This window comes from Syngnathoides biaculeatus, chromosome 10 (genome assembly GCF_019802595.1).
Source record: "Syngnathoides biaculeatus isolate LvHL_M chromosome 10, ASM1980259v1, whole genome shotgun sequence".
NCBI classification, from domain to species: Eukaryota; Metazoa; Chordata; class Actinopteri; order Syngnathiformes; family Syngnathidae; genus Syngnathoides; species Syngnathoides biaculeatus.
In genome coordinates, this window is record NC_084649.1 from 7,179,891 (window position 1) to 7,207,875 (window position 27,985).

The following is a 27,985-nucleotide window of genomic DNA, read 5'->3' on the forward strand; positions in this document are numbered from 1 at the left end:
TCTGTTGTTTTTCCACATTTTAATTTATTTTTACTTGGTGATGAAACGTTTCTTTTTACTTACAGAGTGACTTCCTTCAATAGCTAATAATAAATAATATAATAAATGAATGAAAAAAAAATACATAAAAAGAAACTCGTTAGGACCGGAAGTCACCCGAAATGCTGCAATCAGTCGGAAACATGAGGCAGCTGAGTTGAATTCACCGTCGTATATCGGAAACCAAGGCGGCAAACAATTGGCAGGTAAGTCTGAGAAGTTTACTTCGAACAAAACCAAAACAACACATTTTCCATGGATGACTCTTGACACTCGTTTTGCTATATTTAGCGTATTTAAAACTAAATTTGGGTGATTGTTTTTCTTCCCCCGTCTGAGGTTCGGGGAGCAAATTTGAAAGCATATTTGGTACATGGAATGCTGTCTTGCCTAATGTAGCTGGTCTCACCGGAATTTAAGCTATAAACGTATGTCTGTTGTTCTGTTTGTGCCCAGGCAAGTAGGGGGCGGCGGAGGGGGGCGCTTGCTTGCTGGCTTGCTTGCTGGCTCTGGCGGCTCACCTTTGGTTGTGAAATACATGCAAATTTGGCAAGTAGATGGTCCAAATAATTTCGTTACTGTTCTCTCGGGCGAAAGGAAGCCTTTCCGATCATATAGTGGGCTTCAGGGATGTCTTGAAAGGTCATGCTCATTTATAAGCCCTTGGTTAAGCTCGGAACACTTCACCTCATGAACTCCAAAGTACTTTTCTCTTTTTTTTTTTTTTTTGTATTTACCACAATACTTGAAAGTCTATTTATTCTCGTAGTTAAGCAAAAATAAAACATTACCATGCTGCGGCGAATCCCCGTCTAGTCTCCAGGACACAAGTCATATAGATATTGATCTTGTCAAGGATTAGCAATAACATACTAAAGGTTACTATATCCTGGCAAGGTTGTTAACTTCATGTGAGACTAAATAATCCTTTTAAAGCTCCATTATGTGTGGACATCCCGGCACCTGGAGATGTGGCCTATGGCCTTGTGGGTTTGGAGGCTGGGGACATGGGACAGTTACTCTTCTGTTCAATGAAACCTCAAGGTTAGAGCAACATTAAATAAAAACAATGTGGGAAATAAATCCTCAAACGGTAAACCGCCAAGGCTGAATCAAGGCAACTTTTTTTTTTTCTTCTACACTTAGTGTACAGTTAAAAATTGCCAGCATACTTGGGTGCCAGCTCTTTTCCTAGTCATGCCTATTCTACTGAATGTTAAGAGGACGATTACACACATTCTCAATTCACCCGGAGGTTGCCTTCATTTTGTAAGACTCCAGCATTGTAAGCTTTAATTTATTCTAATTCATGTGATCAGGGAGTCAGTTTCAACATTGTCTACAAATGAAACAATTTCTAGCTGTAAATAAACACATTTCACATTTGTCACCCATAAGACTTGTACAAGCACATTTGGGAGGGGAAAAAAAAAGTCCACATATCCCACACTACAAGAAAATTGTCCAGGATCATGTTTAAGAGCCCTGATCAGGCCTTTACTGGAACTGGTCAGAAGGGCCCAATGGATAGGTTTCCAATGATATCACCTCAGTCCTTAGACCAATCGGATAATGATCGGAAAAAAAACTTCACGCTTCACCTATTACCTGTGTTCTCTGACCTCTATGACACACAAGATGGTGTAATTGGATACCTGTCCATTAGGCTTTAAATCAGCAAGACTCTCACATGTATGTACTTGTTGTTGAGAAGCATCAGAGAACAGTTTGTGTTGGCCCCTACAGGCTTCACTTTAGTCATTTATGATGACTGCAGACCTAAACTCACCTGACTGTTGACATGACCTTTGTCATGTGGACTGTCCAATTCATTTTATGACCAAACTTTTTTTTTTTGTGAAATTTGCTGCAGTTTTTCATTTTCTGTTGTGAAGAGAATTAGTATCAACAGACAAAGCTCTAAACTTTTCCGAATGAAGCCAAACTCATGATGATGGGAAATTTTGGTGAACTTTATGCACTTTGGCATGGTGTCAGTTCAGGACAGTGGAGAGGGATGGCCGTGGCGTACTGTGCAATAACTCTGACATGCAGCTTGCTTAATGGTACAAGGTTCGCTGGCCCGATGTCGCCATGATTCACAGTCATCTGCAGACGCAAGGGTGTGTGTGTTCTGAGATTTAATGTCACAATTGAAGATAACTGCAACAACAGTAAGGATTATTCTGGAGGAGTCAATTAGAAAGCCGTTCCAGCTGTCTTTTTATCCTGGAGTTTTTGTGTACTTCTTAAAGCTAAGTTACTTGCATGACCTGTGGATTTCTTACATTTTTTTTTTCCAAAGTCAAACAACTTGTTCATTGTCAGGTTTATCAGGCAAGTTGTGGCGCTCTCTCTCCAGTGATGGATTACGCTAGGAAGTCTCTCAACCTTTTGACCCTGTCTTCCTTCTCAAAGTAAGATAACACTTCCTTGGAAGAAATTAGAGGAAAATGTCAAGCATCATTCTTATCTGTTCAGAGCAATTTTTTTTTTTTTTTAAATTAATCTGTCTTCCCCCCATTGTAATCCTCCATCAGGTGTGTGACTGCCAGCGTGTCAGCCAGTGCCTCCATGACCCAGCAGCTTCTGTCACGACGAGCACGTCGGCCAAAACCTTTCCGGGTGACTAATGCTGACCGCAGTTTAAAGAAGGGCATCATGGCAGATGCGTTAGAAGACCTGATCAACAAGGTGTGGACTTGCAAATTGACTGACCTGTTACTCACTTTATATGCAGTATTAGTAGCAAGATGCAAACTCATGATGGTGAAAGTTCCCAAGAAACTGATGTCTTGAATATGCTTCTTGTCAATATGTACTTCAGAGACAATTCCAAATTAATTGCTCCATTTCTGCCCTCTATAAAGGTGAGTGACTCATTAAATGTGCTGAGTGCCAGTGCCTTGGTGCTGGATGAAGATGGCACGGGTGTGGACACGGAAGAGTTCTTTACCACGCTGCCTGAAAACACTGTCCTCATGGTACTTGAGAAAGGACAGAAGTGGACCCCATCTCAGGTACAACGTCACGTGTACCACTAGGTGGCACTGCATATCAATTTTATTCAACACAACCTTTGGAAAGTAATGCAGCAGTCGTTCATGGTCAAGGTACTGGACAGTCTCCGTCTCGCTGCAGACAAAAACAAAAAACTAGTTGTTGAAGAAAATCTATTCTCCTTCCTTAGCGCCGTCTGTGCCCTTGAGCAAGGCACCCAGGGTTAGGGTGCTTGTTCTGGTTCTCAGTGCAGCACAAAATAAACAGCTGAGAGCACGGTGAATTTCCTCTTGCGGCATCTTAATCAGTAAAATAGATCAGCTGCAAAGTCCTAAAGGTGATATTTCAGGTGTATTTGGACCAAGCGTGCTCGTCATCAGACGTCCAGGACTTTGTCATACAAATACACATTTACATATGGCATGGAATTTATCCCAAGTCCCAGTTAAGCCATTTAAGTCTCAAGACTTGTGAAATATTAATAGAATAAGAGACCAAAATAAAAGTGTAATGAAGGTCCTGCAATTTAATCTACTGAAGTGTAAACCACCTTGAAAATGTTTTTGTGACTTTGCCCTTGTTTCCGTCATAAGCAAAGTTGGCGGCCCTTTTGGCCCGGGCTGTGTTTTTCCAGAACAGCCACACCAGAGACGAGCTCTGCAAACACAGGCCGCAGCATCGGACAGATGTGGCCAGGCTGACCTTTGACCTGTACAAGAACAACCCCAGCGATTTCATTGGCTGCTTGAATGTCAAAGCAACACTGTATGGCGTTTATTCCTTGTCCTACGAAGTGCGCTGTTATGAGGCCAAAAAGATGTTGAAGTGAGTGAATGACATCCTGCTCAATTTCTTATTTCGGTATCACTCAATTGCTGACACAGTAGTAATAACACAACAAATACAATTGCACTTGCACTATTCTTTGTGAAGGGCAAAAAAATGAAATCCTGTGCTGTCTACTTTATTACTTGTCAACCTTCTGTGGGTGGTAGGGTTGAAATGGGCTAGATTTTCCTGAGATTCATTTTGTCAGGCGTTATGTCATCACCAAAGAGGTGGTGCTCAACTCGGACACAGACCTTGCGGAAGAGGATTACATTTGGGAATTGTTTGTGCTGTAACATTGGACAGCAAAATGTTTGTCACACTTGTTTGAGAATCTGGCGTTCTTTAAAAAAAAAAAAAAAAAATCCCACCATCTTCTACACAACCAGAGTAGCCTACTATGTGATGCTTTTTATTTGTGCTGATGGTTACTTGAGAAAAGCTGTCAACCTTCTCAAATATCATCCCCACTATACATGTTTCTCAAATAGAGTAGTAGTGTGCCTTTCTGGTGTGCTTTCAGGGAAGCTTTGCGGTGGACAGTCTTCTCCATGCAGGCCACCGGCCACATCCTGCTGGGCTCCTCCTGGTACATGGAGCAGCTTCTGGAAGAGGAAAGAGAGGAAAGAGCCGAGGAGAGCCTGATGCTGCACCAGGAGAGCCGAATCGGTCAGCTGCAGAGCTTTCTGTTGGGTCGAGCCACCTATTGCTAATGGATGTTGACACAGTTTCTGTTACGTTTGCTGTCTGAACAAGCAGCTGAAATGACTTGTTCTTCTTTGGATGTCAAATTGAATCTGCAGGGGATGAACAAATAAAATTTTATTTTACCACTTCTCTTGTCTTAGGCCTGTGTATGGCAAAGTGGTGTCTGGTGAAGTCGGGCTAATTGGCCACAGGTCCAGCTGTCTCTCCCCTGCATCCGTAATTGTTCCCTGGCTGCCTTTTTCCTGTCAGCTGCAGCCGGCTGGAGTGAGCAAGACAAGACTGTGAGGGCTGGTGGAAGCAAATGTTACTGAATGGGAAAACCATGTTGGCCATCTTATCAAACAAAGGGTGCAAAAAGCTGGAAAAATGAATGTGTGGAAGTGTAAAGCAGTTTTATGTTGAGCTACAAATCTGAATAAAATGTGTCATGTCTTGTGAACTGATTTCATCAAAACAATCCCCATGAGTGCTGCTTTAATTTCATTCTCCACACATTTCTGCCTTGGAGTTAGTTCCTCCAAGTGAAAATGGAGGAAGCCAAACAGTTCTTGCACCTGTGAGCGTGAAAAGTGTTAACCAGAGATCAACCCATCCAGAAAGTTTTACTTGAGAGAGCAACAACTGATGGTAATGGTTCCTAATAGCCCCTCCTCCTCCGCGCTCGCTCTCAGTGTGCAATGTGCATCCGTGAGGAGACTGAAGCCTGTTGTCAGTACGCGTCCATCCCGCCGAGCTGAGCTGAACCGCGTACGGATCTTTTGGTGACTGCCAGTAAATTTGTAGCTCAACATGAGCGCCGACGGCCAAGCGGCTACCCATCCACACCTGACTTCCGGGCGTGGATAGTTGATAAAAGCTCGGCTTCAAGGTAGGAGTGCACCACAAGCCGCGTCACGATGTGTACTGTACAGTGTTTACTTTCACAAAGTCCACGTTACAGGTGGGTGGAATTTGGGGCTGAACGTCAGGTTCTCACAGTTGGGGAAAGGTTCTTTTTATGTATCACATTGCTGGGATGCAGGCTGCACTCTACGCTATTGACGAATACATGAATTTAGCTTTGCTTTATCGACCACCTTCGCAGAGTTGGAGAGTTTTTTTTTGTTTTTGCGCGCGGTCCATGTTGCACAGCCTCACTCGCTGCGCATGCTGTATGCTTGATATAAAATATCGTTTTCTTTTATGCCTTTTATTTGAGTCTGGGGGAGCTTTTTACGGAGTAGTGGGTCTCAGCATAGTCGCGTTTTGGAGCTTGTGCATTTCTCCCACGCTCCCCGCGGGGGGGTACCCGGACTGTACACACGCTTTACGCTGTCTGTTGTAGTTTGTGTTGTTTTCGGCTTACTCTGAGGTCACTTAAGAACTCCCACTGTACGACAGAAAGACAGATAGTAAATTGTGCACTCACTCTTGTCAATTTATCCAAATATTTTGCCTATAGAAATTATTTTTTGCCATTCAAGTAATTTGTTTCTAAACAAAGTGGAGTCATGAGATTGTATATACCGTACAAGCTTGCAAGGCTCAATTTAACCACAAAGCTAACTTGGGTATTAAACGGACCAAATCAGAGCCAATTAAGAACAATTACAATTACTCCACTGCAGTGAGCCCTCTCTATTTGTGGGGTTACGGACCAACCCTTGATGCAAATAGAAAAAAATCAGCAAATAATGGATGTCCGCTATTTTAATGTTTAGACATGCCTATACTGTATGTAGGCATTGGTAAGCAGACGAAAAGGATCTCAAAACACAGTCATAGCATTTCAAGCACATTTTACAGCATCACCCTTTGGACGCTGCCGCATATGTTGCTGCTTCTCAACCTGTAAAAATTCCAATACTGTAACTATTTTCCCTTTTGCCATTTTATTACAATTAAACTGTAGATACTTCCACTTAATAAATACATACAAGACTTCCAGTAACTAATACGCCAGTCTTACAGGAGGTAACCTTCAAGATTCAATCAAATCCTGTTACTGTGGCAAAAAAATCAAGCAAGTAAAGTCCTTTGCCCACTAAATTTCAAGCAAGCAGAGCAGTCGAATCATTTCTTGAGTGAAAGGGAGAGTTTTAAAAAAAAAAAAAAAACACTTGTCATTTTGTCACTATGGCATAATGGTAGGACTAAAATTATCTTTAAAGAAAAAACAGCCCCCTCTGGCACAATTTTGTGCCTCTAAATTGATTTGCAAACAACCACTGAACCCGAGGAATAACAAACAATCAGAGACAGAAGGCATTTCTTGTGCACATTTAGAATTATAGGAAGACTATTTTAAATAAGGGGCTTTTCTGGGGTAACAAGGTAACAGGTGAGGGTGTGGCCACAATGATTGTGCGTCTGTGTAACCGAGAAATGTTTTCTTGCTCCACTAATCCCCCAACTCTCTGGGTCTCTGATCAAAAGCTACGCTATTTCACCAGAGTGCCCCAGAGCGATTGTCAAACGTGGCCACAAAAAAGCGATGATAAATTTACTGGTCGATCAGAACTTTTGCTAACTCACTTCATCACTTCTGCCTAAGGTCTCATGCTGGGATTGTGCTCATGTGGCGGACAGCACCCTCATTCTATCATGTGACCACACTTGACGCCCACACGAAAAAAACTGTTGCTGCACATCAAACACCGTGGAGATTATCTCTTCTGATTGGTCTGTTTTAGTCACAGACCGTGATGACGTACTCACCGTTCCTCTCGTTTCTACACAGCACTATTGCCGTTCGATTTTGCAGCATAATTAAACTCTAGGTTCACTTGTTCTAGCAGACACTGTTCCACAGTTGCGATTGTTGTTGCTTTGTTCCTTGTTAAGGAAAAGAAAGTACAAACGGCTACTGAAAATGGTCCCAAAAAATGCTGAGGAAACGCCATCCTATAGTGTACGAGCCAGTGACACCCCTGGCCTGGGGGTGTACTGCAGAACATTTTCAAAACTTTGCACGTAGGCCGTCCTCGAGTATAAAAGCAAACTGCGTGCGGTAGCCACATTGATGTCAGTGCGGTCACCGTCCGTACCAGTATAAAGAAGCCTTTATGCTCACTTGTTAGCAAATGTTCCAGTAAAGCTGGTAAAAATCCAAGGAAGGAAGTCTGCGTGAGGCTGCAGGGGTGTGCTGATGACTGGCTAGGAATGTTCTCCTGAGTGGATGGCAACTTAATGACATATCATCGCTGAGGCCTTCGGTCTTTGATTGGTTGTTTTCTTTAAAAAAAAAAAAAGCTTGAAGCAGATATCCCTGTTTTGTTTCTAAATGCATTAAAGTGCCACTGTCATGAAATACCTGATTTTTAGTATGTTATTCATGAAAAAAAAAGGCACCACAAAACATGATTTTGACGTATATGGCTTTTTGTCACTCCTGCCATGAAAATCCTTTTGAGGGATATGTTTTCGAGAAGAAGCAGGAAGTGACGTACAAGGCAGTAGAGCACTCAAGCGGTCTCATCTCTTTATACAAATTTTATCTGCTGGAAGGTAGTTCGTTGTTCCTTCGTGTTAGCTAAAATGCCGGCTTGTTGTATTGCTGGATATTGCTTGAACACTCGGGAGGATGGATTGATTCGTCATACTTTTCCAAAAGACTCGGTTCGTTGTATAAAATGGATTGCACGGGTGCAAATGACGAGAGCTTCGTGGGTTCCAAACGACAGGTAGGTGTGTATACAGCTACTAAATATAATAATAGTTTGGGGGGGACCCCGTAATCCGTCTCTCATAACGTAAAAAAAGATCCGCGTACGTATGACAGGGGTTCTAAATGTGTCGATGTGCGGGTCGGACGACTTCTGCATCGGGCTTGCCGGCGTAGGCTTCCGCGTCGGGCTCACTGGCGAATGCCCCAATGCGGAGGTGGTTTGGCTGCACGTGGGAGGAGAAAAGAGCTTCCTCCCCCGGCAAATAATATATTTTTTTTTGGGGGGGGGGGGCATAATCCTCTCAGAATGTAACAAAAGAGCTGCGCGTCTAAGTCAGGAGTGGTAAATGTGTCGATGTACCCGTCGGCGCGACGAGCTGCCGCCGAAGTCGTACCTCATCCGCCACGATCACAGCTTCGGCCAGGGTGGCTCACTCCGGCACCGAGCTGGGGTGACTCATCGTGGCACCGAGCCGGGCTGGGGTAGCTTGTCGCGGCGCTGGGCCGTGGTGGCTCATCTCTCCCGCTGAGGCGAATCGGACGGGGTGGCGGTTTGGCCGCGGCCTCGTCGTCGCTTGAGTGTGGCGTTGTTTTTATCATCGGCCGCATGCGGTTTGGCCGTGATGCAGATCGTCTAAATATTGCTCGAAACGATAGGGTAATATTGCCCCGGTCACTTCACCTGATTGTGAGATCTTCTCTTCTTCGAAAAGAGCTTTTCGTGTTCCTCTCCCATAGTAGGTGGCACTGCGTGTTTTCAATGGCGAATATCCCAGTATGACGTCACGGACAGAAGATGCAGCCAACATGGCGACCACATGGATGTCGAATGAGACTTCTGTGACTTTGCGCATGGATGATCGTATCGACATTATTTTTCATTACAATATCTATTTTAGAACGTTTCTAGGGATGACACTTGGGCTTTAAATATGTTTGAAGATAAGTGCTGAGAAACATATGCAAAGACTTAAAACAATGGTGCTAAATTTCCCAAGTTTCTTTTTCACTTTGCATTTTCCAGATATTTTTGGGGTGCGTGGGTGGGGGAAAACACAATGCTGTATAATCATGGGCTGGGCTGTGTACGTTATAAGGTTCCCTCCCCCACTATATAAGTACAACCTGATGTCATTTTGTTTGGCTATCCTGCTCAGTTGTGAGTTAGCTACTCTCTGCTTCCATAACAAGGCCCATCGTTAGCTATTAGCTTACCAAGTGCGAGCTGAAGTGGTAGATGGCTACACTGCGAAAACACATTTTTTGAATTCCTCCATTTGCAGAGCAGCTCAGTGATGCCTTTTTAAGTTGACTCGTTTGCTGATTTTTATGAGTAGCGTGCACACTAACCATTCACTTTTGAAGTTGAGCCTCCTATCAAGATTTTGCATCATATTGGCCAGCACCCCATTAGAATGTTTGATTCGTTTTGGCGCGCTCATCCATTAGACATGCCCACAGCGTTTCAGAGCTGTGAGGTGGCCTTTATAAATTCAAGTTTGGATACCCGATTTAACGTAGGTGTGTTAACATTACTCTTTACTGTGGTGTGTCAAATTTACATTCCATTTTTGGGGCCTTTAAAAATCCAATTTGCTCTACAAGCTGGGGCCAGAAAGGGGGTTCTTTTTTTCATGCCTCATTTTACTAATGTATTTTTGTCATGTTTATATTAAAAGTAAGACATTTGACTGATTTTTTTAAACTGCAAATGGTCCCTTAAATCTTTCACAATCATCAGTTTTTATGACTTCAAACGATTATTCCGATTGTCTACGACTTTATCCTCTCAATTAAATGCTTAAACAGTGACAGATTCTTGTATGTGTTCCATACACAAATTGTTTTTCTATGTGTGTCATAACTTGGAATTAATTTTGTTTGCATGGGGAATTTGCGCCCCCTTGTGAGAAATAAGGGGCAAGTAACGATTTTGCTAGAATAAGAAGTTAGAGGTTATCAACATAAAGAAAGTAGGACATCTTTGTTCATCAAAGATCACTGTATTTGCGATAGTAAAGAATAAATTTGTATTTGTCAAAAAATGTTGGTTGTAGTGTGTAGGTATATTCATAGTTAAACAGCAGAAGTACTCAATGTGCATTTAAACAGGCCCTCGTATATTGAGATTAGTCCTCTATAGATAGTTGTAATGCGATTTGGGGGTTTTCGCACAAGACACCATTCAAACTAGAACCGCCACTGCGCATAAATGACATGATGCTTAGTTAATGTTTATCCATGTCAACAAACAAACTATATACTATACTGTATTGGACTCAGTTAATGTGCAAAATATACTGTTTTATACAGTTTTTACATCTCGTGGTGATGCAGAGCATTGCTTTTCATGTGCCACCGTGAAGCGCTTCAACACATGCTAATGGGTGCATTCCTTTCTTTATGTTTGCTTCCTTTCTGTGTGTCAGCAGAGTTCTTTTGTGCAGAGTACACACAAATATTTGCGGTGCATGATAGTGGGGAAAAGAATGTCATTGTGATTTTTTTTTTTAAATCTGCGATATACAGTATACATCTTGCAATGTGAAGTAATACAGCATCAGTGTTGGGAAAGTTTATTTTCCATGTGTACTCTCTGTAGTTCAAAATTCAGTTGATTGTTCCCAAAATTGAGTAGTTCCATCTTTGTAGATTATATCCCAAATTTGTACTTTAGTTCACCGGTCCAAGAACATACTGTTAGTTTTTTTGTTTCACTATTTTTCCGATGTGATATTACCCTGAAAATTCTGCCACTACCCCAATGTTGCCACCCATTCAGGCCACACTAGTAGCCAGCTGCAGCTTCCATCGTGCAATCTCAAACCAAAAAAAAAAAGATTTATTTTTTTTTTAATGAAGAATTAAAACAAAAAGAGGACTTCTGTCCTTAATGTGAAAACAAAAAGACGCAACACAGTACCTCAGGAACAGTGGTGAAACACACACCCCTGGGGTTCTCTCACTGGGTGTGGGACTACTCACCTATTGCAATGTATAATTCATCTGTACATGAAGACTGTATGTATAACCCCACTTAGGTTTTCATTCCACAGACCAATATAATTTTTCAGTCCCACCATATCCCAGTAGTGTAGCTGGATTTACGAACCTTGTCTTGCATGCCTCTTCTCCTGTCCTTGTCGTGTCCTATCTTGTCCTGTTCGTCCTTCATAGGGTGTAGCGCTACAGTCTCATGCAACATCCATATTTAATGTTTCTTTGCTGTAAATATGAAATGATTTACTTGGACAAGATCATCAGAGTAGTAACTGCCGTCACAACACTGTGAAACACTGATAAGATCTTCTACTACTAGGTATGGTTTTAAAGTGACTGAGAATTTTAAGCTATTCGCAATACACGTGGCACATCAACATCATGCTTGCAGAGTTGAAAACTAAGCTATGAATTTTGAAGCAACAGCGAAGATAAACAAAGATCAGTTAAGCAACAGTGTGATGAAGACTCAGGGGAGAGCTGGACGGAGTCCCACCAAGATGCACGTGACTGGAACAAAGGCGACATTCAGAAATTTTGTGCTTCAGGTGTCATCAAAAGCTACCGTGTAAAAGAGTGTTGATAAAAGACATGATGGAGTCATTGAGAAGGACTTCACGTGCAAGGATAAGGACAAGGACAGGGAGGTAAACTCTCAGAAGATAACATAAGCAAATTTGTCATTCATGTAAAGTATATGAAAAGTTCTATTCTTTGCATTGTGAAAGTGTGTAGGACAAGTTTAATGCATGTCACACACATGGCATCATCATAACCTTTGTTTGCCTTCTTCCTGTGTGCCAGCAGACGTCTTTGAAGGCTGTTACCTCTGTGAAACTGATAAAAGCGACAGATCTTTAATAAATATCCCATGCTTGACGAAATGTACTTTTTATCCATTGTTCATTCATCCAAATGCTGGTGCTCTTTAAGATCAGCTAGCTATCAGTAAATTAAATTGGAAATGAATGTCTTGCCTGGGTTTCATAGTAATGCAGAAAATCATATTTTGTTTTTGTCTCTCTCTGAATTGCAAAACCTGCATATTGCCACTCTTTTCCCCTCCAATTTATTAAAAAAAAAACAATACTTGAATACAAAAATAATAACCTTCGGCACTCCCTCCGTGATACAGTGTGCGTGTCATGAGGTGGTCTCTGCGCTCCACATCATACTGGTGTAGTTCTTTGGCAGGTCCCTGCGCACGACACCAAAAACTACTTGCAGAAAATAAAACAAATACAGACATTTCAAATGTAAAAGGCTAATATTTGTCAGTTGAGGTTTTTGGCATCTACGTCATGTTGAGGCTCATGAGTAGCAAGTAAATGTCAAGTTGATTATTTTTTTTAAGTTCATGCACATAAATTCTAAGCCCTAAAATTGGACAATTTAATCTGATTTGAGCCCGGTTTTATGACTTGACACCCACCTTTGCATGTATGGCAAGCAACTCATTACCTGTGTTCTCCACTATTTGCACCTTTACGTGAGCAGCTCGGAGTTAGCAGCTCATCAACTTTTTCTTTGTAGGGATTTGCGAGTTAGACCCTACACGTGTTCACGGATCGAGGAAGAGATGACCAGTGATTAGACGAGTTAACAGCAAATTAATTTATTACAAAGGAATGTGCATTACAGACGTCTGGGTCTTAGTTAGGTATCTGCCTTACATGAGACGTGTGTCTTCTGACAAGATAGCCTAAGAGGAAGACAAAGTTGCCCGGTAGCACAAGGTTTTTGTATGTATGGGTCCATGGTAGGAGTGGTTGCTGCCCAAGTCTTGTCCGCAGCTGGGATAGTAACTTTACGCTCCTTATATGGTGTTGTTCATCTCCACGGCAACGCCAGGGCGAGGAGGATGTTACCAGATGGTTTCTGTGTACAAAGATCAAGGACAACCGCCACGTTGCACAAACATTCTTGTCTGATTAGCAAGTGAACAACACCTTATCTGTTGATTAAATGTATAAGGTCATATTTAAGCAAATAATGAAAGTACAATAAAAGTAAAGTTGTCTTCAACTTCCACCACTGCCAAAAGCTAACCAGACCCTTCTCTGTGTTTTCTTCAGAAGTTTACCACCCTTCTTTCTCTGGCATCAACAATTCAAAAGTTTGCCTGTCTGCTTGTCAGACTTGTACTAGAATCTTCCCTCACACTGCTACATGGTGTTGAGATGGCGCACTACCAGTTAGTGCCAGTGCTAGCTAATCCTCCACTTACAATGGGTCCGGACAGTAGCAGGGTATTTGGACGTGTTCCACAAAGAGCACAGAAGTATCTGGATAAGTGTCAATAGGTGCAAACAAATGCATTTATTTAGCTATTTTAGCTAAGTTCTGCAAGAAAATGAATCGAAATGCAAATTGGTGAGAGTTCACTGTATTTGATGATGTGGGGAAGAGGTTGTTCCATGATGCTGCGGTAGTTCACACTTTCTTAATTCTAGCATAGCCATTTAATCTTGAACCATTATGTTCAGTGGTGTTATTGCCAGAGGGGAAAGACGGTCTTTAATCACTTTAGTGTGCTTTACAATTAAAGTCAGCATGCCAAAACTGCAATCGGCCCTCAATCATTCTATTCAGATGTAAAATACAATAACTTGTGTCTCATCTGTTTATTCATGTGAATCACCTGAGGACAGAAAAATACAAGTCAGGGGGAAGGGAGCATGAGAAGTGAAGAAGAGGAGGATTGTTTGTAACATTGTGATTCAAACATTACTTTAATCATGTGCCTAAGGTTCAGACTTGGTGGACAATTTAGTTGCCAAAGATTTATTTGTCCAAGCAAAGCAAATTTATTCATGTAGCGCATTTCATACGTATGGTAACTCAATTTGCTTTACATGATCAAAAGCATTCAAGAAAAGAAAAAAAATCTTTTAAAACAAAAAGAAAAATGAAAGTACAATTAAAAGGGCTGTTAGCAACTTATTCCATTTGTGTGCAGCATAACTAAATGCTGCTTCAACATATTCCCTTCAGACTCTGCGCTCCACTATTAGACCAGAGTCTGTCAATCTCAGAGCTCTACTGGATTTGTATCCCATTAGCATTTCTTTCATGTATTCAGGACCGAATCCATTTAATGATTTATAGACTAGGAGCAGTATTCTGAATGAGCTTCAGCTGTTTAATGCTCTTTTAGGGCAGTCCAGTCAGAAGACCATTACAACAGACAAGTGTACTTGTGATAAAAGTAAAAGAGCTCAAGCGCAAATGCCATTCTAAGTGTTTGAGTGTTATTTGCTATTACAAATATTTCAAAATCACTTCCACTGCAAATCAATTTTGTCTCAGGAAGGTTAAGATTCGTACAAGTGCGTGGGCATGTATTTTGAAATTTCATGGGGGGCAAAAATGTCCACCAATTCAGGGATGAATCCACACTTGTTTGTTGTGTCTCTCGTCTTTCTTTTTTTAATTTGTGATCACACAAGAATGAAAACTGTTGGAAAAAGGACCTTTATGTTATTGTATGTGTGCTAGTTTCATAAACCCTGTCTTAGTGCTGCGAGCCAATTGAATGTCTTTATATACTTTATACGGTTTCTCTGTTAATTGACTAAGTAGTCCTCAGTCACAACATGCCTTTCTTTTCTCCATATTTTCATCTTCTGGCTACTTTGGCTGCTGATAGTTGTCAGTGTCTGAATATTTCAGCTCGGTGCTTTGCAGTTTGCTGTGGTGATAAAATGACACAAAATGATTTACGATTTGACCCAAATTTGACCATATTACTGACATTATTTAACAAAAGCTGCAATAAAAAAAAGATCAAAATCCATACAGCTTCTCAGTCAACAACTTTGAATGAACAACCCTGCTTGTCTTATTGGCGTGACGACTCATCTCGGGCGTCACAAAGGAAGCCAGCATAACAGCTAAAGAACTACAGGCCTCCCTCGTCTCATTTTATGTCCGCGTTCATGGCAACAATCCGGAAGAGACTGGGCAAAAATGGCATCCATGGCAGAATTCCGAGGGGAAAACCACTATTGACCAAAACGAATGTTGAAATGTTATCTCACTTTTATAAGAAAGAAAAAGCATCTATATGATTCCCAAAACCTTTGGGAGTATACTCCACGGACTGACAAGACAAAGATGGAACTTTTTGGAAGGTGATTTGGAATTTGGCGAATAATTGAAATATGTTTTTTTGTGTGAGCTGCAATTGGTAACATATTCCACAAGATGGTGACTAAGGACTACTTTTGTTTCAATGAAGTTCCTAAACTCACTTCAAAAGTTACTTGGCAATGAGGTGCCACCACATGGCGCTAAAGTAATTCCAGTTTTCCTTTGGCTGGCCTGAGTACGATTAAAGGGAACAGGTGAATTTTTCAGTGAATGAAGGTCTGCAGGTGGATGAGTGCGAATGGTCGTTTGTTTATGTCTGTCTTACGATTGGCTGGCAGTCAGTTGTGGGTGTACCCCGCCTCCTGCCCGAAGATATCTGAGTTCGGCTGCAGCTCTTCCGCAACCCTTGTGAGGATAAGCCAAACCCATAAATGGGATAAAGTGCAACATGAAGTAGTTGGTTTCCTTCCCATTTAAAGGTGAAAGTTGTGGCCCTCCCCCCTCCACACAGGGTTGCTGTACTTAAGAGCAGGAGTCTTAAAAGCAGACATCCATCTGCGAGTCGCCCTCACTGGGGGATTATGTGTTTAATTCCCATTTGTTTTACCTTTCATGCACTAGTCTGAGCATTCACAAGCCTCAAATGTTCTCTGGAGCTGCGTCGGACGAGACTATGATCCTCACTCCATTTGACTGCAATATTGCTCTCAGTGGGTGCCCAATGGTACTGCTAGATGTGTGTGCCTTTCACGCGCTGCTTGACTCCAAGCAGTGGCGAGCAAATGTTATGCTCTGACATGACAATCGTCTCCGACATGGTGTGCTGACTGGAGGGAAAGCGCTTTAATAACAGCTTGATGTCTCAATAGGGAGCCTATTTACACACCAGACTCACACACCAGCATATTGAGGAGGGGAGTACATGTTGTGAGTGCTCGTCGTATCTGCTGCAGCCATTCTCTTCTGTCGGCGACCACCCCCTCACATCGCAGTCCTTTCAATGTCGCTGTTTCTATTCGTGTGCATTGTTTCGTCCCCAGTGATGAGCATTCTTGAAATTAGTGCTTTGACAGAGGAAATTGATTGACACTTCCTTTGATGACACAATGGCGGCATGGTAAAAGGAGGTGCTTATTTTTTGGGGTGGGGGAATATCTTCCATATTTTGGATCTTCAAAAATCACTACAACGCATTACCATTAATTGTTTTACCAGTCACAACACTGTGTCCATATAGTTGACTACAATGTCTTCATAATTTCTTCTTTTGTTGAGGAACACATGTTCAAAATGAAATTATGTAATACTTAGCCACATTTGACTTTAAGGCAGAATGTCTACTTTGTTCATTTTATTTTCACAATTAATTGAAGACTCTAAATTGCCCGTGGGTGTGAATCTAAGTGCGAACAGTTGCTTGTTTCTATGTGCGCTGCGATTGGCTGGCAACCGGTTCAGAATGTACCCTGCCTCCCGCCTGGATATAGCTGAGAGTGGATTCTGCACTCCAATGGCAATCCTTGTGAGGATAAGCAGCTCAGAAAATGGATGGATTCACAACTCATCGTAAAGTGAAATTTTAGTGACTTTCTCAACACATCTCAATTGTTCTGACAGCAAAATCATTGATTGGCAGATAGCACTGACATGAAAAAACAAATTAATACCATTCAGTAGATGATACTCACCAAAGATGTTGTTTATTCACTTGTTTATTGCCAGCCATTTCCAAGTAGTGGTCAGCCGTTTTAAAGCATTTTAACATACCTTTCAAGACCTACAGAATCTTCTGTGAGACTAAAAGCACTAAAACCACGCCCCCCAAAATCCATGTTGCGCTCCGATGTCACTTTATTGTCACCTTGTATCAGGTGTATGATTAGTTTCTCTTTTCAGCACAGTGACCTGTTTTGATCTAAATGAGGGAAAAAATGTATATAATAATCTTGGTAAAAAGTGTTTTGTCTTTGACTGAAGAACTGGAAGCTCAGCAGGAAGTGAACGCCCAAAGCGGTGGTCTACTGTCTGAGACCAAATAACTGCCCTGCAACCCCCAATTCTTTCCTTTTTGGACGGTGCAACGTGATAATGACAAGACAGTGAATAATAGCTGAAATGCACCAGCAGTGTATTGAAGCAGCAGGAATGATAATCTTGCTGTTCCTGCGGGACAAGCTGCATCTAACAGGTTGTCAAAATGAAAACCCATGGTGAGATGACAAGAGAATACAAGCAAAAAATGTGAAATGTACCTGGGAATTCCACTCTCTCAGGGCCTGAAGTGAAAGACCAACATCAACTCCTTCAAAAAGGCTCAGCAGTGGATGTACTTCCTGTGGTTTTTGAGGCAGCACGGACTGCCACAGGAGCTGTTGAGGCAGTTCTATACAGCGGTCTTTGAATCAGTCCTGTGTTCTTCCATCACAGTCTGGTTTGGTGCTGCCAAAAAAAAGGACAAACTCCAACTGCAATGGACAATCAATCGTGCTGAAAAAAATTCTTTCAAGTTCATTTCCTCCTGCAGACAGCGTTTGCAATGCGGAGTTTGTGTTCCCCTTGGGGGGTGTCAACACCGACAAGTATGAATGAAGTAGAATAAAGCGAACTCGTGTGGCAAGCGAGTATAATAACTTAGTTCAAAAACAATGACTCCAAGTACAGTAAGAACCAATGACATAGAACAAAAATCGGGCTACACACTCTGCATCCATCATTGGTTCCGCCATGGTCAACAGGCTCTGACTTCTGGTCAGGGCAAAAAGTATGCTAAACATACACAATTTGTTATGGAAAATGACACGATAAACATATAATGATTAATTATGAAGGTTAAGCTGAAGCACATTTACTGGTGAAAAGTTACTTCTTTACGACAGCCTGCACGGTTTTGACACCCGACAGTGCAACAAAAAAGCTAAACTTAACGTATTCCAATTAAATTTGATGTTATTATGCGTCACAATGTACAATTGTAAGGATGTTAAAAGATGTCAACTTTCACGTGAAATAGTACCCAAAGCAATGTTTTGCCCTGACCGGGAATTGACCACGTGAAAGGGGCCTATGTGCAGTCCAGTTTTTATTCTACGTCATTGGTAAGAACACTCCCAGTAGTGTTGAGCTCTGTGACATCAGTACTCCATTTTTCATTGCTATATGGAAACATATTCCACCATTTTTTTGTTTCCCCCGATAACTCTGTATCGCGGTTCGCTCTGTGTTATTGTAAACTGGGCAGCAGTACGGCACCATGTTGAGTGCGTTAACAAAGAAACATTTTCAGGAAACAGAATGGCAGCGCGTGCAAAGTCTCTGCTGGTCTTTGTGAGGACATGAAGGTTCTATTTGGTTGGGTAGGAAGTGTAAGTTTGCAAGAGAATTGACGGAACCAGCGTTCGAAATCCAATGTCACATGCATACTGGCACATCACCTCATCCACGTTCACTGGGGCCCCCCAAGGATGTCTCCTCTCTCCGCTGCTCTTTTCTAGTGGTTTTCAATCTTTTTGGGGCATTGACTTTTTCCATTCACCCCCTGCCCCCACTTTAAATTTTCTCCAACCAGCAGGGAATAGTAATAGTGCCGTCCCCATTTTGAAAACCACTAGTCTCCATGAAAGAGTGAACCACAATGCACCTGGCTGTCAAACTCCTGAATTTCGCAGACGACACCACAGTCATTGGCCTCATCAAAGACAGTGACGAATCTGCATGTTGACAGGAGGTGGAATGGGTGGAGCTTTGGTGCAGCCAACACAACCTGGAACTGAACACAATCAGTACGATAGGAGATGGTGGACTTCAGTAAACATCCTTCATCACAGTTGCCAGTCAAACTCTGAACCTGCAAGATTTTCAAGTGCCTGGGAATCAAAGTCTGTCTCAGGACTTGAATTGGGAGACCAACATCAACTCCGGCCACAAAATTCTCCAGCACAGAGGATGTACTTCCTGCGGCTTCTGAGGAAGTTCACCCTGCCACGAGAGTTATAATGCACTTACATAACGCAAAATGTTTTACGAAGCTTCACAGTCACCCGTTCACACACACATTCATACATGTCATGCAAGGTGCTGCCAGGCCTATTAGGAGTAAGTTAGGGTTCAGTGTCTTGCCCAAGGACACTTTGAGAGCTGGAACCAGGATTTGAACCAGTAACTCTTCAGTCAGTGGACAACCCGCTCTACCAATTTGAGCCACTGCCTATCAAGGAAGTGCTACACATCCATTAGAGTGTAAATATATAGAGATTGGATGCTGTGAACCAGCAAGAAATGTTGTACTATTTCCATAAAAAGGACATTATTGTTTCAGTGTGTTTCTGTTATCTGTAGTTTGTTCAATGTGCATCTTAACTGTCTGGATACATTTATGTTACATGTGGTTTAAATGAAACAGTGACTTGGACTTGTGTGCGTTACAGTCACATCCCAGTAAGTTTCATGAACTGCTAAGCTACCAGTTTTGACTTCTCAGGTTGATCTAGAGTTGTTCTCCCTCTAGTTATTTGTGCTTTGTACATGATTGCAAAATTTGTAACTAGTAGCCCACTTGGGCAATTATGAATCATCTGGAAAGCAGGCTCTGTCTCTGTTGGGGATTGCCAGATACTAGGAAACCAGAAGCTCTGCAGGTAAGACTGATGTAAGATTTCAGAGCGGGGAAAGCAAAGTTCCCACCTCTGTTCCCCGGGAGACCTTGTTTACCAGCTTCCACTCCTCCCTCTACTCCCTTCCCTCAGCTGTTCTTTTCTATAAAGAATCACACCTGTCTGTTAACTTTGTGGGAATTTTTTTTTCCAATTTAGCTCCCAGGTGAGATGCGCTCACAAATGTGATCTTGCTAGAATTCGTAAAACAATCTCAAAATAAATAGTCTTGAACTGCCGTGAAGTTTTGACCTTTTACCCACTCATGAAAAACTTTGCAATTAGAGTTTGATTGTCCACACTGCTTTCTCACTTGTGTCAAGAGTTGCTTGTCAAGAAGGCCATAATTTGCTTACATTACTAAAAATAAGCATGACGAGTGTACTGTTGATCTTTTGGGACTTCCGCTTCCTCCCACAACTGCTCTTCACACTATCCAGGGAGAAGCGAACACACGTCAACAGAAGGCAGTCATTTTTTGCGGGATTCTTTGAGGCCCCCCCCATTCGGAAAAGATCACTGCAGTTTCCTGTTGACAACGCGAGTCCTTATTCAGACCACTATGTACATGCTTGAAGCTAACTACTATCTCACAGTGTCACGGGCATCTAGACACCCGTGTGGAACGGCTGCCGTGGCAACCCTATTGCTATTAGTTTGCTGAAGGGTAACTCTGCAACACAGGGGTTAATAGTTGCCACTTATTTGGGGTTTTGGTGCCTGCACTCTTGATTTGCGGCTTCCTGTGATTTTCCTTTTAAACATGTCCTATTGATTTCCCCAAGACGCCACCTAAAGCCCCCTTCCAAATCAGTAATGTGGAAATGCGTTTGGCTTTGCTTCTCTTTATCCTTGCTCCAGTCAATAGAAAACAAGATATTGGATACCCTCCGTCTGCAGGCCATTACGAATAGAAGTATAGTGCCGTTTAATACAATGATCACGGATGCGTAACAAAAATCTTTGGACCTTATATTAGATTCAGCTATAGAACCTTATTCCGTGTTGGAAGTTTTTACCGCTCTAATTGACTTCCTTGGTCTCTTTTAGTTCCAGGTTTTTCCATTTCCATATCGTGCGCCTTCAGTCACTGGAGTCGTCATAGCAACGCCACACGAAACCTCAGTGATGTCAACCTTCGCGAGATACAAAGGAGCATCTTCCATTCGACAGAACATTGGTTGTTCTAAACATAGAAGTGCTAATAATTGTTTTGTAAGATACGTGACTCATTTGACAAGTTTTAATTTCATTCTTCATTAAAGGCCATGTTGGACGTACGATATGTGCTTTACTGAAGGTTCTTCATTTCGTTTGCGATGAAACATCATGGGAAGAAAGGAGCAAACAGCTGGTTGCAGTTATTTATAGCCCTGCCTCACGCTTTTTTTTTAAAAGATCATTTCAGACGGTGTTTTTTAAAAACTACACAAACAAAACGAGAATGATACACTTGGGTTTATTTCTGAAATTTCGACATACAACATGAGGCACACTGATTAGCTTCACAGTTGGCGTTTGACTCTCAGCTCACCCCTTCCTGTGTGGAGTTTTACACTGTGCTTGGGTACCGTGATTTACTATAAGTTACTAAGTCTGGCACGTAGTCAAGCTCTAAACCTATTTGACCCAAATTGCTGACTCTTGTTTATATTGATCCACCGAGGGAGTAGTTGATTGCCTGTGGGTCTGATTACTTAGTTTCATTGAATTTGTTCATTCCCCTGAGCTCCAGTACACATTAGCGATGGCTTATTGTGGCGCCCTACGGTTGGGAAAGCGACATGCCCCCGTTTCAAGCTGTGGCTGAGCCCAGACAGTAATCAGAGTTACCGATAAGAACGGACCGATAGGTGGATAGACTTGTACGAAGATGGATAGACCGATAGATGCGCGTGTAAAATGATTGATGTCACAGATGCTGAGGAAGAATAATGCGTTTTCATTCGTGCATGTGCATTTCATTTCTCATGTGTCTGCATTGTGTGTTCCCAGCCCTTTCTCTCTCTCTCTCTCTCTCTCTCTCTCTCTCTCTATCTATCTATCTCATCCCTGCATGATGGAAGCCCAGCCTGGTCTATCACGGGACTCCATCAAGAGGGTGACAACTAAAATATGCCAGGACTGAAAGGTCGCCATGGAGACCGACAGATACACCTCCAGCCCAGTCGGCCTGGAGGAGGAGCAGCATGGTGAGGCATGGTCCAGTAATGCAGCATCATGGTACATGCCATACTCTCTCGGGTTCCAAGTGTCTCTCGCTGCCTGCCTCATGCTGGAGCTGGTGTTGGGTTTCAGCAGCAACCTGACGGTGCTGGTGCTCTACTGCTCCCAGTCTAATTTAGTGGACTCTGTCAGCAACATGGTGACGGTCAGTCTGCACGTGCTGGATGTGGCGGTGTGCGTGCTGTGTTTGCCTTTCACTCTGGTGGTCGTGCTGCTCCCCCCGGGGCCTAACCTGGCTGTGGTGTGCTGCTTTCACGAGGCCTGCGTCACCTTTGCTAGCGTCGCCACAGCCATCAACATCCTGGTCATCAGCCTGGACCGGTACGACATCTCGGTGCGTCCGGCCAACAGGCTGCTGACGACGCGCAGGGCGGCGCTCCTCCTCGCGGCTGTGTGGCTCACATCACTTGCTGTCTTTATCATCCCAGTCCTGGAGGATCAACTGTCCAGTGGTGAGGCGCCTGGGAAGAAAGTGCAGGAGACCTCTTTGTCTCTGTCCTCCAAAGGCATCAGTGCCACAGTGGTGTTGGCGTGGCGCAACCGGACCCTGTTGTGCCTCGGTGGAAAGGGCGACCACTTAGGCCTTGGGACGTATTACCACCTTATTCTCCAGGTCCCCATATTCTTCATCACAGTCACAGTAATGCTGTTCACCTATTCAAGAATCCTGAGGGCTTTAAACTTCCGAATTGGCACGCACATGAAGAAGACCCAACGTTTCATTGCCCCGTCCTGCTCGGCGGTTCACAAGAAATCCCCCGAAAAGAAGACCAAGCTCCGAATGATTAGCGATGGCAATCCAGAAGGGGAGCAATGCACCACAGATTCCAAGAAACAACTCAGCCGTCCCCCGCTAATCCCTTTTACATCTCCCACTCCCACAGCAACCTCCCCCCCTGCCATTTCTTCTTCTGCCCCACTGGTCAGGTCCGACGCAGTTGCAGCCAACCCTATGCCGGCCACAATGCGTGTCCAGGCCTCCGTGTCAGCCATCATTGCCCTGCGGCGCGCAGTACGGAGACACCGAGATCGGCGAGAGCGCCAGCGGCGGGTTTTCAGGATGTCCCTCATCATCATCTCCACCTTCCTCGGTTGCTGGGCTCCCCTGTCTGTGGTCAACATGCTAATCCTTGTCATAGGCCCGAGTGACCCCCTGGTCAGCCTGCGGCTGTGGTTCTTGGCTTTGGCCTATGGAACCACAGTGTCCCACCCTCTACTTTATGCCTTCACACGGCAGAAACTCCGACGTGCCCTACGGGCCAAGGTTAAAAAGAGGGTGGTGTCCTTACTTCAGGTGGACCCTTCACCAGGTGCCACTGTCATCCACAACTCCTGGGTGGAAAACAAAAAAAACAGCCGGCAGGTGCGACTCGAAGCGAGCGAAGGTTCTGATCGCTGCCTGGCAGAGGCACTGTGAAATACTACATGCACACATCCTAGGTTGTTGATGATTAAAAACAAGAGGAGAGTCGCAGATGTGTTCCACCCTCACTGGAGCGTGAAGCTGCTGCAAGACTAACTGGTGACAAACATATGCGCACCACTGGGAGACGCTTTTGAACAATAAGCAGCAAACGGAACGAGAAATCACCTCGAACGTAATCTTGTTGTCTCCGTGTGTCGAGCAGCCTTTGCAGCTGAACAAAGTCACACAACAGCAAACTTTCAAGTGTATATTCCGTAATAAAGGAAAACCATGTTTATGGCAGGAGATGCGTTACAGACCAAAGCATAACAGGTGAAAAGAGAGAGATCATAGAATACCATTTCTTTACAATTTTACCACACCCACTCACGTCCAACATATTGAAGTGAAACACGCTTTCACCAATTTTCCTTAGCCCCTGTTCTGACTCACATAATGCTTTTCATTCCCAATTGCTCATTTGAAAATTGACACATCAAACAGAAGAAAATAAAACTGTATATTTAAACACCAGAGGGTTCAAGCAAACCCTATAATTTTCTCCAACAAAATTCTATCTTGTCCCGACAAAGTAAAGGAAATTAACATATATGAGTAGACAGTAATTATAAATCCCATTGTATATATTAGAATGCAATTCGTGCTTTAGATTGATGACGTACTTCCAATCCAGCCACTGACTGAGAAGTTATTTTACTGTTAACTTCCTTCCACACAACCATGGGAAAAAGAACTGCTCTAACTGACAGAAAAATATGTAAATATAATGCGAGGGATACTTTTTAGTCGTGTAGAATGCTGGGTGCGTCAAATGATCATTGCTATGTGCTTCTTTGCTCCGTATCAAAAGTTCCTATAGTAGTGGCATGAGGTTCTAGTAAAGAATCACATTCATTTTACTGCTAGGGGGCGGGTGCACGGTGAATGAGGCACATTTTCCTCACAGTTCTGAGGATGCTGGTTCAAATCCGACAAAGGCTAGACAGGTTTTAGTCAACAGTGAATGCTACCTTCACTCATAGGGCATCTAAATGCTGTGCAAAAAGCCACACAGTGATGCTCATGTGAGCCACCCATTTTTTTATGGTTAGAATATGGACTCATTTTTGTGGCAGTTAATGGACAGGAGTTTTTCTGGGCATTCTTTTTTCCACTGTTGCAGGTGGAGTAGGACGTTAACCGTGAACTAATTTGCCGATGATTGGCAAGATTGGAAGGACGTCATGGAACTGGTGCACGTAGCCAATAACCGCAGGCATGTACTGTACCCGCTTTGCTATGTGGGAACACCGAAGATTAAAAAAAGGATTATGTGGTAGTGTACAACTGTACGGTGAAGCGTCCTCATTTTTAATTGGGATGCTCCGCTCCCAGTAGACCTCAGTGCTGCCTGGCCTGATGTGACTTAAAAAAAATCAGACTTTTTGTACTGTAAAAACCCAAACCCCAAAATGAAGGATTGCTTGAAAATCTATGATACAGCTTAGATGCAAATGATGAACCATGGAATAGGTGGGGAATACTGAATTAGATGCTGTTTACGTGTGGACTTGTATGGTGCAGCACTTGCATAAGTGGTCCCAAAAATACATTTCGGCAAAAGATGATTACGTTTGCCACCTACTCTGAAGCTCAAAGACTGCTTTAAAAGACTGTTGATGCACCCAAATGACCATATATACGTAAATGTTTCAAGTCTGACCTCTGCCTTAGTGATGTGCTCTACGGTCTCATTTGTCATAAACGCAACAGAATACAGTACCATTGGATATTTACAAGCACACTCAGTGTACAGTGTGTACTGCATGAAATGTGGTGCTGAGCTTTAATAAGATCAGGGTGTTGGAAATTTATTTTCATGGGGTGGTAGAGGATCAGTAGGAGCAACTTCGAAATACTAAAATGCATTTACCAAATATTATATTACTATTGTACAGTCAGTTGTTACAGTGTTATTACTAAAGTGTTTGTGCACTTGTGATATATTTGTACAGTATGTCCTAATGAAATTTGTTTTGATGCTGACCTTAAGGGAGATGGTCGCGTGAGGAGAAACAAACATTTGCTTTGGAAAGCCGGGTGATGGTTTTGATTGAATACATTTGAAAACGGAAGCAAAATGGTTTCTATGTGAGCGCAGAAAATTAAAAACATTTTTGCCTCGTACCATCCACAAGAGTCTCATTAAAGATGACAATGTAAGTGTCCTCTTAAAACGTTCACTGGGTCTGGGTCAGAAGTGCCTGCCCACCCATCAAGTGTGACATTAAACAACCAAATAAATAATTTGTTATCTGCTTAGTTCTGGAAGTATCTGTGAACAAGCCATTCTGAATTTGTGCCCCACTGTTATCTAACGGGGGCAGGGAAGGTATTTGTGCTTTCCCATGTGTCCATTGCATGGGACTCATATATTGAGCCGCTTGCACTAATTCCCATGTGTAAGTGGGCATCTTAATGATTGATGATTTGCTGCATCCATGAATGGAAAAAAAATGTATATGATTGTGGTTAAATTAACAAATAGTGGCTTTGTGGAAGCGAGATTCTTTTGCTGTCAGGATGCAGAAGAGGTGAACATCTGGCTTGAAGAGTCTCTCAAAGTCTCCAGAATTTGCCAATGAAAGCACAAAAAGTCGTTAAATTTGCTGCTCTCCGTCCATTCATCCATTTTCGAAACTGCTAGAGTCTATCCAGGCTGACTTTGGGCAAGAGGTGGAGTACGCCTCAGACTGGTTGCCAGGCAATCTCAGTTTTTGGCTAGTTAAAAGAATAGAGCTTGTGGACCTATGTCATAAAATCACGTGACTTCGCCATATTGCAGATCTAACAAAGCATCATTGACAGTTAATTCCGTTGAGACGAAACGAAAATGGCTTATAGCACGACACCCAGAGTTTTGTCCGATACCGTTAAACATTTAAAAGGTGATAATAAGGTCCGTGGAAAATTAGAAACACTTGGCAAAGAGGACCCATATTTAACGGCGAAATCGATGTTTTCGCCGATAAGAAATTGGGCGGTTAATTGGCTTCCGCTTGTCTTGGACAACTGGATCTACACATGTACCTGGTGAGTAAGTCGTCGAGATTTACACGGAAAGGTTTGAAAGCGTATAAAAGTCTGGAGGCATACAAATACTTCATTGCTGGATCTGTTCTCAATCAGGAATAAATCCCACATCGTGATGGGCCCACTCTGATTTTTTTCAATACAAATACCAATAGTTAAATAAATGACCCCTGGTTTTACACAAACTTGCATTCATTAACTATGATTGGGGAAAAACATTGAGGACAGAGAGTCGTCCCCTCTGTACACAGAAGCATATTGGGGCCGCACGTTACCTCTCTGCAACAGACGGTTTATTTATTTATTCAAATGAGTCAATTTGGAATAATAAATACTTCTTGGTAATTTGATATTAAGAATAATTCCTACCTGAAATTAAGTGATCGCTACACAGTCGTGTGTATATGGTTGGGCACCATCCATCCCATTTAATTGCGGAAATCCATTGATCTTTTCTCGTCTTTGCAACTGGTACGCTATAGAATGACCTCTTTGATGATCTTTCTCGTCTGGTGTAACAACCAACAGCACAACAAGTCTCAGGCATTATGAATATTTTGCTTCGCTTCAATGTCCCCCACAATGTCGAGCAGCTCAGTTTGACCGGCAATATGGCGCCGTGAAAACAGTGACGTCACGTACATGAGCTATATAGTAGTGAGAATTGGGGATGGAAAGTAGACAGTCACTAGGTTGGCGGCAGTCAGTTGCTCGCCATGCAAAATCCTTGCTGTGCAACTGTATTTTGCATTGGCATAAAAAAACTGGGGCCCCAAAATCAAGTGTTTTCACCCGAAATTTATTACCTGCTGTTTATTTTGATGGAAGAATGTTATTATTTCAAGGCATCTGGGAACTGTTTTGAATTGTGAAGAAAAAAAAGAACAAAATGTCTCCTTTCAATAAAATGAAAGAACGTCTTCATTTGAACCTCAAAAGATTCATACCATGATGAAAATTGCAAGTTAAAGTTGAATGTTTGTCTTTGGCTGAAAATAAACACAAAGTGGTAAAATGTTCGATGAAAAACAATGTTTTCATTGTGTGTTTTCCAGTTCAACAATTTTTCATTTTCCAGAGAATTATGACAGCAATCTTATGCATCATAGTGAATGCATAGTTCCCCAGTCATTTGGAATTTAATGCCTCCCCCACGTTCCAAAAAAGCTAGGATAGGAGCATATTTTCTGTTGCGTTACATCAGCTTTCCTTTAACAAAACGTTTTTTGGTAACCGAGGACAATAATTGTTGTAAATTTGTAGGTGGAATTCTTTCCCATTCTTGCTTGGTGTGCAACA

The 27,985-nt window shown here is 42.6% G+C and overlaps 2 protein-coding genes across 7 annotated transcripts; both read left to right on the forward strand.

Moving 5' to 3' along the window:
* Window positions 1–94: 94 nt before the first annotated feature.
* On the forward strand, window positions 95–5,032 carry LOC133507920 (lipid transferase CIDEC-like). Of its 5 annotated transcripts, none has more exons than XM_061833502.1 (7): window positions 95–245; window positions 2,402–2,456; window positions 2,580–2,733; window positions 2,910–3,059; window positions 3,674–3,864; window positions 4,391–4,536; window positions 4,716–5,032. In XM_061833502.1, exons 1-7 carry the CDS (start codon window positions 110–112, stop codon window positions 4,754–4,756), a joined length of 873 nt encoding a protein of 290 aa, XP_061689486.1. In that variant the 5' UTR covers window positions 95–109; the 3' UTR covers window positions 4,757–5,032. The 5 variants fall into 5 exon arrangements, with proteins under 5 accessions (XP_061689486.1, XP_061689485.1, XP_061689487.1 ...); XM_061833504.1 differs by lacking the exon at window positions 4,716–5,032 and adding an exon at window positions 496–588 and having other exon boundaries at window positions 142–245; window positions 2,368–2,456; window positions 4,391–4,700; XM_061833505.1 differs by lacking the exons at window positions 95–245; window positions 4,716–5,032 and adding exons at window positions 279–408; window positions 496–588 and having other exon boundaries at window positions 2,368–2,456; window positions 4,391–4,700.
* A 170-nt stretch (window positions 5,033–5,202) lies between these two features.
* Window positions 5,203–27,690, forward strand: LOC133507953 (G-protein coupled receptor 22-like). 2 transcript variants are annotated; one of them, XM_061833563.1, is made up of 2 exons: window positions 5,203–5,443; window positions 21,958–27,690. In XM_061833563.1, the coding sequence occupies exon 2, from the start codon at window positions 22,100–22,102 to the stop codon at window positions 23,603–23,605; it is 1,506 nt and encodes a 501-aa protein (XP_061689547.1). In that variant the 5' UTR covers window positions 5,203–5,443; window positions 21,958–22,099; the 3' UTR covers window positions 23,606–27,690. The 2 variants fall into 2 exon arrangements, with proteins under 2 accessions (XP_061689547.1, XP_061689548.1); XM_061833564.1 differs by having other exon boundaries at window positions 22,034–27,690.
* Window positions 27,691–27,985: the final 295 nt, after the last annotated feature.

Excerpts from the sequence above, each read along its gene's own strand:
- LOC133507953 (XM_061833563.1), top strand. The coding sequence starts at position 22,100 with ATGGAGACCGACAGATACACCTCCAGCCCAGTCGGCCTGGAGGAGGAG.
- LOC133507920 (XM_061833501.1), top strand. The coding sequence starts at position 110 with ATGAAAAAAAAATACATAAAAAGAAACTCGTTAGGACCGGAAGTCACC. Across the intron at positions 2,734-2,909 it reads TAGAAGACCTGATCAACAAG|GTGAGTGACTCATTAAATGT; the intron begins GTGTGGACTTGC and ends CCCTCTATAAAG. Across the intron at positions 3,060-3,673 it reads AGAAGTGGACCCCATCTCAG|AACAGCCACACCAGAGACGA; the intron begins GTACAACGTCAC and ends GTGTTTTTCCAG.